Source organism: Chroicocephalus ridibundus, chromosome 3 (genome assembly GCF_963924245.1).
Source record: "Chroicocephalus ridibundus chromosome 3, bChrRid1.1, whole genome shotgun sequence".
Classification (NCBI taxonomy): Eukaryota; Metazoa; Chordata; class Aves; order Charadriiformes; family Laridae; genus Chroicocephalus; species Chroicocephalus ridibundus.
The window spans coordinates 106,891,685-106,903,764 of record NC_086286.1 but is presented as its reverse complement, the minus strand read 5'-3'; the positions used below and the strand labels follow the sequence as shown (position 1 = coordinate 106,903,764).

General features: G+C 39.2%; 1 protein-coding gene across 4 annotated transcripts in view; it reads right to left on the bottom strand.

Annotated features, from left to right (window-relative positions):
* ERICH1 (glutamate rich 1) overlaps positions 1-12,080 on the bottom strand; it is a 97,373-nt gene that overhangs the window by 76,599 nt on the left and 8,694 nt on the right. For 3 of the 4 annotated variants that reach the window (XR_010070449.1, XR_010070448.1, XM_063330379.1), the window contains exon 2: positions 7,205-7,396. The exons of the other annotated variant lie outside the window; for it this stretch is intronic. Coding sequence is in view for 1 of the 3 variants with exons in the window: in XM_063330379.1 (XP_063186449.1) it covers positions 7,205-7,396 (192 nt within the window). In the remaining 2 variants the exon portion in view is untranslated. The remainder of the gene's footprint in view (positions 1-7,204; positions 7,397-12,080) is intronic. 4 annotated transcript variants of the gene reach the window in all.

Genomic DNA, 12,080 nt, shown 5'->3' with positions numbered 1-12,080 from the left:
ATAATTAGTAGGGGAACTGGAGGCTGAACTACAAGGGTGTTGCTGTTACAACAGAAGTTATGGATATTACACATGCAGCCCACTTAGTGCTAACAGAGACAAGTCGCTTCGTTTGTGTTTTGGGGGGGTGGGTGTATGGGTGTGTGTGCCTATCTGTTTGGGCACCATTTCTACCATAGCCACAGCAAGTTGGTGTCTTCAGGCACTCCACTCACTTCTGGGTATTATCTGTCTCGTTTTCCCAGCACAATGCCATTGTAATATAGCATGTAATGAGACAATTTTTAAACCCTCGAGAGAACATAATAATTATACAACAAAGTGTTGTCACACACTAATAATCTCCATTGCTCTGCAGTTTATTCACAATAGACACCTTTTAACAGTAATTAATTAAAACGAAGCTGAATTGTTTAAAAAGTCTCTAAAGCTGTTTTCTGCATTAGGTACTGCTAGAGTTTCATTTCTCAAGTATATGCATTTCGTCAATTTAATCAACTGAAAGCCAGGGCTGTCCATGCGTATTTTTTAGACAAGTTTTGTCTTCTAGGCACTTCTGTCACAAACTGAAGTTTTCCATAATAGAATGGCTGCAGCAAGACAGGATTAGGATGAGTAAGGACACAGTCCAGGTGTCCCAGCGATGATTTCTTAAATGCAGTATACTGTCAGCATTAATAACTTCAATGGAAAAAGTAAGGAGAACACACAGAAAAATAATCACACAGCTGTACTGAATTTTGACAGGAATTCCTTATACAGGATAACAATGCTGGGATATTTCACAGTTGATAGACATTCACATTTTTATTTAATGAATATGGATTAAATTGCATTTTGTCTACTTATGTAGCATAATATGGATTCCCTTTTTTAAAAAAGCCTACAACTTAGGAGTAATAGCAGCTTCGTATTTTTATTCGCTACCTCTTACTTAAATAAATGAAGGAGACAAAAAAAAAAAAAAAAAAGATCAAATAGGTTGCCTCCACAAGATCTGAGACTCTGCCTAGGCTTTCTGCCTAGGCAGAAATTTTTCAATTTCCTTTTTCAGAATTAGGGAAAACACAAAAACCAAAAGCGGAACAGCATGCTTTGTACAGAAAAAATAAATTACTGTACATTTCACTTGCGTACAATTATCCTTCTTCAGTATCTCTTAAATCTTAGATTTTATAAGATGCTAAACATCAATTAGTAAATACCAAGTCCTTTAAAAAGCACTTATAATTCTGACCAAGAAAAAGGGCTGAGACTCAGGATGCCATTAAAAAAAGCCAATTCTACAATTAGCAAATCTCTAGTCAGAAGCATACACATCTACTTTGAATAGATGCTACAAAGATATTAAAAATAATTAGTGAGGTTTTAAAGTATGGACAAAAGTAAAGAAATTGCAGAAGAGCAGAGCTCAAGAGAAGCGTTCTCCATGAAATTACTGCTTGCTGCAAGTAGATCCTGCCTAAGAAGGGTCAGAAACAAACAAAACCAATCCTCAGAACAAAATTTAGTCAAAGGCCATATCCAAGTGAGTAATTCATACTTAGAAATGCTTTCTCAGTCTTTTGCCAGACACTTTTTTGCGGTACAGCAATTTATAATACTGCACTTGGAAGCATATTCGCAAGCTTAGGGAAAAAGAAATTAAGTCGTCTTATTTGTAGGAGCTTTCAGTTTTCCATTTGCTCTCTTTAATACTCTGCCTGCCAAGAAGGCTCAGGTTTATTACACGTATGCGTAAATTTTAAATGGGTTAAGGTAATAAAACTGGTTATCTAGACCCTCGGTAATTTTATGTTGAAGCAAGAAAAAACTCTTTTCTTACACCTTATGAAATTGAGAACTATAGCTCTTGTAATGGAAGAATCAGGTTCCTCAAGGGGAGAAACGTTTAGAAAGTCTTATCTAATTGTCCTGGGGAGGGGGGAACCCCTATTTTAGTTACATTCATTTTCTCACTGAGCATTTAGGTAGAATGGGGGGGGGGGAGGGGAAATAAATAAATCTGATTTAGGACAACTAGAATCCAAAGGGAAGGTACATCTTAGTATGCCCTTGGAACAGAAATTTTAGCCACGGGCAGATGGTTGGGCTTCTTGGGATTTTTTTAAGTCACTTTTAAAAAAATAAAAAAATAATCTTTTGAAAAAGAGGTAAGATATAAGCAACTACCCGACTTCTTTGGACTTCAGAAGAAGCATGGCACCTCCATGTTTCCTCCATCCCTAAAAGAACTACCACCTTCCTGAAGAAAATTCAAATACCATTTGGAAGAACACTCTGTAGTCACAAAGGACAGTGTCCCTCAGAATTTTCCTTCAATCTCCAGTTATTCTGGGTCTTACTGTAAGCTTTAGTCCCAGAACTATGTGAGAAGCTTTATGGGACAAGCCTTTCTGATACTAAATTAATCTTCCAAAATTAAATGAGAACCAGTCATTAACATGGGTCCTGACCTTCTATATATTTAAGCATCTCAACTTCAACTTGATGTCAAAAGAGGCATACAGATGCAGATATTTACAGGATATAAGAGTAAGATCTTTAAATTTTATTGTCATAAGTCCCTATTATGCTTCAAGATGCAGACATTTAACGCAATGCTGCAAACTGCATTCCAAAATAAAAATCATAAAAAAAATAATCTAGGAAGCATTAGCTTGTGCACACAGATAATGGTATTTTCACAAGTTGAAAATAACTGTTAAAGGCAAGTGGAACATTGTGATGAGTTTTATAGTAAAAGCTGTTATTTAACTGTATAAAATACTTAGTCTTTTTAAAGATATACTCAATTTCTTACTGACACTAAATTAAGTCTTTCAGTAGATTTTGTAGGACTGAAATAATAACTTTCAAACTGGGAAGAAGTTTCTCTCTACACAAAAAAAAAGAAAATCCCTGTCATTTTCCATCATCCATCTTAGACTACTGCTACTTAAATGACCAGCTGTTTCATAGTTATGCTCATAATCTTTGGTCTGCAAGAAAGACGTTACTTAAAATACTATATGATAAAAAAATTCAGTCAATGCCTTTACGTTTTTACTTTTCCAAGGCCACAGAGTTTATAGCGCCAAATCTTATAGCCTGTCACTCAGTATGTTCTGACAGTGTCCAATGCCATAAAAATCACAACACGTAAATGACTACTCACGCCAGAGCTCCTTAAATTTAAATCACAAACAGAGAAGAATGGTTGTGTTGGTTTCACACATAGGTAACCGATTTCTCTTTTTCCCCTATAAGTTTATCACTGCAACCCTCTTCAAGGCTTCTTTTTCAGTACACATTTGTAGAACTCATTCTGTACTACTATAGCATTTGCTTGCCTCCAACAGAAAACAAGCTCAGTTAGTTTGCTGTTAGTTTCAAGTACAGCCTGGTTGCTTTGCTGTCAAAATCCTAAATATGGAACTGTTCTTTTTGCTCCATGTTCCCTTTCCCATGAGCTATATTTGACCTGTATTAAGATTCTGGATCAAAAGCTTTTGTTTCATTAACCTGAAGAACATTGTATTAGGAACCAGGTATAAACAATCAGAGGAGGGTATACAAGGTCAGCTAAATTCTCCCCCTCACCTCCCACTTCAGTGGGAGTTTGGGCAGGTCCTAATTTATAAGGAATGGTATAGATTCACTACAAATGAAGGCATTTTTAGCTTAAGACTTCATCATAGAGCCAATAAATAGCCTGTTACCTATTTCAAATGGACAATTAGTTGCCAATGCTATCAAAAATCATTTTATAGAATAAGCTTAGTGCTTTATCAGCCTTTTAAAAATGTGCATCTCATTATTGACTGCACAAGAGAAGTACTTAGAAGTACTGATCTAGAAAAACAGAATGTCAGTAGTGGGATGCAATACAGGACAACAGCCACACAATCCTCCAAAAGCAAATTCCACCACAGACACATGTAAAAAAAGCCCTGTAGCCAACCTGTTAGGGGCTATCCTGGTTACAGATTGGGTGGGGGCTTTTTTTTTTTTAATTGAAACAAACAAAAAAAAACAACTAAAAAAACCTTAGTAGCAAAGATTTCTAGAGTAACATATGTTGGAAAGGACTTTTGGAGGTCATTTGCCCAAATGCCATTAACATTTGACCCAATTAGATCAAGTTCTCCAGTAAACTCTTAGGTTTTCAGCTCCTCCAAGGATGGAGATAGCAAAACTCTTTCTGGGCAGCCCATTCCCAATGTTTGATCATCCCCAAGGTGGAATTCCCTCCCCATCTAGCTGGAATTACTCTTGCCACAACTTGTTTGTTTTCCCTTCTCCTATTGCCGAGCACCTCCAAAAAGTGCATGGCTCAGTCTTCTATACGCCTCCTTCTCATTTGGTAGTTGAGGTAATTAGATTTCCTCTTAACCTTCTTTTCTTATGACTGAACAAACTCAGCTCTCTCACTCTCCCCATACATAACACCATCTGGCGCCCTGGCCATCACAGTGCCCTTCACTGGACTCACCCTACTTTGTCACTACCTTTCTTTTACTAAGGAGTCGACTGGTCACAATACATCCAGTATGGACTCACAAACGCTGCTCCAGTGTGGTCTCACAAAAGGAATGATTGCTTCCTTCAAACTGTTGGCTACATTGCTAATAAAACACCATATTTCATGGCCTGCCTTTGTGGGAAGGATACAAGGCTGACTCATGTTCAGCTGGGCATCCACCAGAACCCCTACGTCTTTCTGTGGACCTGCTCCCAGCCAGGTTACTCTCAGCCTCTATTGCTGGTTATTCCATGTCCGACTCCAGTATCAATCCCCACCAAGGTACACCACTAGCACACAGCCACCTATCAAACTTTGTACTACTGATCACCATCCTTTGTCCTTGGCAGTCCATCTATCTGACCATTCACTTACCTAGTTGATATCTCACCTTCTTGTCTATAAGAATACTATAGGAGACTACGTTGAAGGCCCTGCTAAAAAAAAAACAAATGAAAGAACATGCACTGTGTCCTCCCTATCTACAAGCCAGTCGTGTCATCATAGAAGGCAACCAGGTTGCACAACCTGCCTTTGGTAAATCAAGACTTACCCTTCCCAGTTCCCTTTTTGTCCTTTACATGCTTGGAAAGGGCTTCCAGAAGGATTTACTCTATAACATGCTCACAGTTTTCCAGACCCTCTTTCTTGCCCTTTTTGAAAATGGGTATGATGTTCGCCCTTTCCAGTCACCAAGGAACACCCCAACTGCAATGACTTCTCAAAGATAGAACGCAACCTCACAATGACATCAGCCAGCATCCCTGGATGCACACCATACTGTCCCACTGACATGCGATTGCACAACTGGCTTAACTGCTCCCCAGCTATCATCATCTACTGTGGGAAACGCTTCACTCCCAAAAATTCATTATTAGGCTTGGGGGCCTGGGACACATGAGGACAAATCTTACCAGAGAAAAAGGGCACAAAAAAGGCACTAAGTACCTCAGCCTTTTCCTTCTCTTCTATCACTAGTCCCTTGCCCATTGAGCAGTGGGCCCACATTTTCTTTAGCTTTCCAGTCGTTGCCCTCACCCTTCTTGTTTCTTCCCACATCCCTCATGAGTTTCAAGTCCAGCTGAACTTTGGGCTTCCTAACTCTACCCCGGCATACTCAGGCAACATCTCTATATTTCTCTTGGGTAGCTAATATTTGCTTTCACCTCTTTTGTATTTCCTTTTTGTGTTGGAAGGGCCCAGAACTTCCTCTTAGAAGCTTAGCTACCTGAACTTACAGGCAGCTCTCTGATATCACACAGCTGTTGACCCAGATTGTTGTGAAGAAAGAGCTGCTTATGAGAGACCTGTAAAAAGCCACCTCAGCAGAGGCTCCCCTCACATCATTCGGGCTGCTTTTAAGCTGAGGTTTTTAAGCAGCTCCCAGCCTGAGCTAGAGTGCAGCCATCCTGTTGATGCACCCCCAACTCACAGACTTCACATACTGGCTTGACCTCAGACCTGCCTTGCCACTATTGACTTGCCTGGTGTCACTGGACTGGCAGCTGAATCTGGTTACTGTTACCAGATATGCTCTGCTCTTTTTTTCAGGTACCGTGGGACTGCTTCCATAGTGATTACACAGCTCCCATGCCCGCCTTGTCCCAGCTAGCCTTCCCTCCTTGCTGCTCTCATCTGAGCCCAGTCAGGCATCCTGCCGCACTGGATCAGTTTTCTGCAGGTCAAAATGAGCCATTCTTGTGCTTTGAGAAGGTTATTCTTGAAGATCAACCAGCTCTCCAAAGGTCCTTTGCAATTCAGACCAGTCTTCCATTCAGTCCGACCAAGCAGATCCCTGAACAAACAGCAGTTCTTCTGCAGTACAGGCTTCTAATCTTACTACTCATTTTGCTCTCTTCTTTCACGACTTTAGTCTCCTGTCCCTGGGCCACATTCACAATCGGTTCTTCCTTGTTTAAGAGTGACAGGTCTAGCTGAGCACCTTCCCTAGAGAAAGCTTTTTATACTTTCAGGAAACATGCCTTCTTATTTCAAGTCAGTTTTATTTCAACCTCTTTCAGTCATGGCAAAATTTGTTTTTACATGAGCTACAAGACAAAGCAATTCACACTACTTCTATACTTATATACAGAGCCTTTTGCTTACAAGTAATACCACAGCTACCTCATTTTGCATCTCCATCTTTTGGCATAGCATCCACATTTTACAATCCATTTGAAAAAGGACTTTTACTTACCTGGCAAAATATTAATGTACCACTTTCATTGCATAAACACATACAAAATAATGCTCTTTAACAGGGTACTAACATAGTGCCTGAATTGATATTTGCCTCCTGTTAGGTTTATGTTCTCCATGGGTTTTCTGTTACAACATGAGGGCAGGAGGAAGTGCTGGATCATGTATTCGCACAAATCTTGGGGTGCATCTCTAATAGCTGAGCAGAAAGTTTCTCACTGTTCAACAGACATCACAGCAAAGACAGTTATAGCTTACACTGAAGTTTCATATTAGCTACTGCTAAATGCTGCACTCACACATATACACCAAGACTATTTCTTGGCTTTCACAGGACTTAAGCGCTGACCTCAAGTGTTGTAGGTATTAAGTACCACTAGTGCTTGTATTCAGATTTGTCTGTTGGTATCAATAGATGAAAAAAGTAGATACTATACTGTTCCCAAGTAAAGCGACTATATTTAATAGCATATTATCAGAAAAAGGACTATACAGTCTCACCTTGCAATGATTCGCAGGGTGTAACAGTTGATGTGCTAGCATCTGCTGATGACGTCTGAACATTATCCAAGTTATTTTCTTTGGATTTTGAGCCCAGATTTCTGAGAACCGCCTCCTCTTCTCTACTCGAAGCATGCGCAAGAGATGATGGAGTTTCAGCATAGAGTCGTTTCAGTACTTTCCTTATAAACACTGTGGGGTAAGAAAACTTTTTTAAACAGAAAGAAATGCAGTGTTTTAAACGCATTTTAAGACTTTAAAAAAAAGCAACAACTAATTGATACAAGATAGTTTCCCTCATATTCTATGCAAGTCTGTCTTCAGTAGTCCCTACCTCTCACAGGTAAAGCTAAAAATAATATATTAAAGTCCTAAACTGGAGTCAGAAAAACAGCTTTAAAACCCCCGAGTTCACTAGCAAGGCTACGTTTAAAGCCTTCTATTTGACTACATTTTGTCAATAAATTAATACAGTACACTTACAGACTAAATACACATTAATGTTTTAAATCTCTTTTAAAACAAGAGTCTTCCTACACAAGTATTATAATGCTGCTTAAAATGCAGGTCTCTTCTGGCACAGAGGCACTGCAATTGAATCACTTATTAAAATCAGTAAGCTACAACTATTTAATCACATAGAAAAACTAGAAGTAGACAGCAGCAGAAACACATGGTAACCCAATTATTTCTACAGAATTAGCAGCATTCTTATACGCCTCTTCCTCTTATGGGCCCCTTTCTGACGACACTGGCAATCTGCTACTAGTAACTCAAACAAAAGCATCATTTGATTAAAGAAAAGAAATATATGCAAATAATGTACTCATCAACAAAACTATCACTCTTATATGAATGCATGCATATTTCAATCACTTGAAATTACACATTATATAAAAATATAAAGTAATACTAAGAATTTTTTTTATCTGTTGCAAAACAACATCCCCAGTTTCATGAATTCTACACAGTCAAGCAGATATTGCAGGATGGGAGGAGGAGCAAGAAGAGAGATTTGGAGAAAAACATGTTATCTAAATTACCATTTTAAATTTAATATACAGTGTATAGACACTATACAAGTAACCTGGTACAGATTCTTAACAAAATAATTCTGCCAAGAGAAAAGGACTTACGTTGTTATAAGAAGAATGGCTCATACTGCAGCTTAATAGAAGAACATACTATCTCTCCTCAATAAATTACTTTCCGTGACAACTGAAAAAGAATTCACCTTCATCAAGCTAGGAAATCCTTGAACCACCAGTCCTTGACAGACAAACTTTATCTTCACGTGTACCTTGACGACATGCTTCAATTTTCATGTAAATGACTAACTATGAGAAGAATGTCTTGTTAGACTTTTTTTGAGCTCTTTGTAGTTTATACATGATCACTAGACTCTTTGCTTGTGCCCAATCTCTTGAATAATCAGTGACCTTATGAAAGGCTTATTACAAGATGTAAGCCTGAAGAGACACTTGTGCAGAAAGCTTTGCTTATGAAGTCCAAATTTCAGTTTTTCTACTCTTATCCATCATTCAGTGACATGAAAAAAATCTGTGATGAGATGCCAGCCATGTCCCCATCAAGTAAACCAATAACTTGAAAAATGGATTGTGCTAAGACAACCATTCCAGAAAGACATCAACAAGTGACTGTATTCTTATAAGACTCCCTTACCAGGATATTCTACAGCTAGAAAGGCAAAATCCAGAATTACTCTCAGAGGACAACTACAGAAAGTAGACAGAAATAAGCAGTGTAATAAGACAAAGTTAACTGCCCTTTGCAGATCTTTGACTCTAAAGCAAGTTATCCAAGAGGTTTATCCTGGAACCTTTCCCTGAGTACTGCTACTAACACTGCAGCATTTTAATGAACTCCAGTAGAGCCATTACTAAATGTCATGGTTTAACCCTGGTTGGCAGCTAAGCCCCACACAGCTGCTCGCTCACTCTCCTCCAGGTGGGATGGCAAATAGAATTGGAACTGTAAAAGTGAGAAAACTTGTGGGTTGAGATAAAGACAGTTTAATAGGTAAAGCAAAAGCTGCACATGCAAACAAAGCAAAACAAGGAATTTGAACGAGGCAGGTGTTCAGCCATCTCCAGGAAAGCATCCTGGTTTCCATCGTGCGTAATGGCAACTTGAGAAGACAAAACACCATCACTCCGAAGGTCCACTTTCTCCTCCTTCCCCCAGCTTTATATACTGGACACTACATCACTGGTATGGAATATCCCTTTGGTCAGCTGGGGTCAGCTGTCCCAGCGGTGTCACCTCCCAGTTCCTTGTGCATCCCCAGCCAACTTGCTGGTGGGGCGGCTTGAGAAACAGAGAAGGCCTTGCTTGGTGCTGTGCAAGCACTGCTCAGCAATAACCAAGACACTGGTGTGTTATCAACACTGTTTTCACCACAAATCCAAAAAACACAGCACCACAGGAGCTGGTATGAATAAAATTTACTCTAGCACAGACAAAACCAGTACACAAAACTAACATTCAAGCATTTGTATTAAGGAAGTTATTCTTCCAAAGCAAATGATGATTGATATACTGATGAATCTATATATGCAAATACATTTTCTCCAAATCTGCTGAGGAGAGCCAATCTCCTCATAGCTACAGTAGATTTTATGCTCATCATCTTGAAATCTGATTTCTCTAGTCATTTGTTCAGTTACTCCCACAAAAAAAAAAAAATTACTTCATTCTTTTTCTTAACTTTTGGTAACATAGGGACCATACTCATATACACGTTAGCATTGCTTCAGAAAGCAATATGAGAGCAGTTTTGATACATTCATTCCTTCTCATTCATCTCCCCATCTCCAATACTTATGCTTGAGAAAGCAAACTGAAACAATGCCTGTCTTTGGAGCGCGTGAACATTGAGTAAAAGTATTCTTTCACAAAAATCTCTCTTGCTTAGAAAGAAGTATCTAGAGCAGTAGCCTTAATAGATCTAATTCAGCAATGCTGTTGTTTAGCACCAAAGCAGCATCCAATCCTACAGGCTGGTGTTTTTTTCAGCAGACACAGGAAGAAGCAGCTGGGTGCAGAATGGGGGAGTGCTTTATTGCCTGCAAAGCTTTCACATCTGTATCAGCATGTCTCAGCATTGTGAAGTCATCTCTTAAGACGACTAGGAAGTCCCAATAACCACAACAGAATGGAAATGAGCAGCAGCGACATCTAGGCATGACTGGGTCCCCCTGTTTGGAACTAGATATATTTCAAGTCTTCTGAAGACAGCGGGAAGCAATGTATCCCAGCAGTACACCTTCCTCAGGTCAATGAAAAAGGTGGTATCACTAGAGAACACCTGAAAAAGTTGACTGATTTAGTCTAACTATTTGGAATCCTAAATATATTCAAGCCTGGGGAAAAACCCAAACCAAACACACCCCTGTCTGCGGCCCCAAACTTTTTGAACAAATTTGTCCTACATATCAATCAACAAGGAAAGTAGGCTCTGAGGAATGTCTGTCCTGCCATACTCAGCAGCTTTACATGCTCCAAAGCAGCACTCTTTGCAGTTAAGAGTCTCAAGAGCTGAGCTACCAAAACATTTTTCAGATGACAGAGGATGCTCTTTCCTCAGGGTTTTATCGCTGCAATTACTGTAAAGAGAAGATAACGTGTGATAGCCATGAACATTGGCTTAACCACAGGAGGTTGGTCTTGCCTGATGCTACAGAGCAGCTTTTCTTCCGTATTCAAAACTCTCCTTAGCCTAATGTCTTTGGCAGTATGCAGCATCAGAGATCAGTCCATCTGGTAAGAACTGTTCAAACCCTTAAAAATAACTACCTCTTAACAAGAGATTAAGAATAAAGAAAAATCAAGGAAATATATCTACTAGCAGAGACATATCTAACCTACCAGAGCTCTGGAAGGGAATAAGATTTGCTCTCACCATATCCGTAGCATAGCCAAGTACCTGTGGTTATTTGTTGCTATTGTTTTCCAGTCACCATAACTGATGGAGGATCTGTACAGATTCATGTTGTCTTTCAACAGACCAATCTGTGAACATTTTTCCACTTTTCATAGCAGACTGATGTCGCAAAACAAGCATATACAACTTTGAAATGCATTTTTAAAAAGACCTCAAGAAAAGACGAGGGAGGCCACAGAAAGACGAGTGATACACTATTTGGAGTCAGAACCAATGAAAATTGCTACAGTTACATACAGCCTTAATGCACAAGGTACAAGTGAATGAATTTAATATATTCTACTGGGTATGTTTTTGAGGACATTCTTGAAAATTGTATTCACATATTACAAAGCCTGGTGTTCCAGTCTGGAAGAGAAAGAACAGTTTGAGGGGAATTATCTCTGGAACTGAGCCTGTAATCGAACAGGAAAGAAATGTGAACAGCAATAAGACGACAATTATAAGGAAAAAAAAGCGAAGCCTTGTTGCACAGACTGCTGCAAATATCTCTCTCCTTTTAGAACAAAGCAGTCTCCAGAACTAACAGATGACAAACTGGAACCAAGAGAGGTAAGCAGATAAGCCCAGAGGTTTAGGGTCCAGGAATGGCAGTGATGTGGATGCAGCTGAAAGCAACCCAGAATGTTTGTTAGCATTAGCTCTGCATTGCTTTCAACTGTCCTTACCTCCTTAAAAAATGTGGGACAGCAGACAGCAATTCATGACATTTTATAGGGCACAGACCAGGCAAGAATTAATGAAAGGAAGACTGCAGTTTACCCAATCCACAGTAAGTCTTTAAAAACTACCACAGTAGTTTATCATGGCTCTATTTCTCTAAGGTATAATTACTCCCAATCTACTGAAGACTAAAGATGCTTTCCAAGTTCTATAGGGAAAATATTCTGCAATGTAAAGAAAAAAATTCCC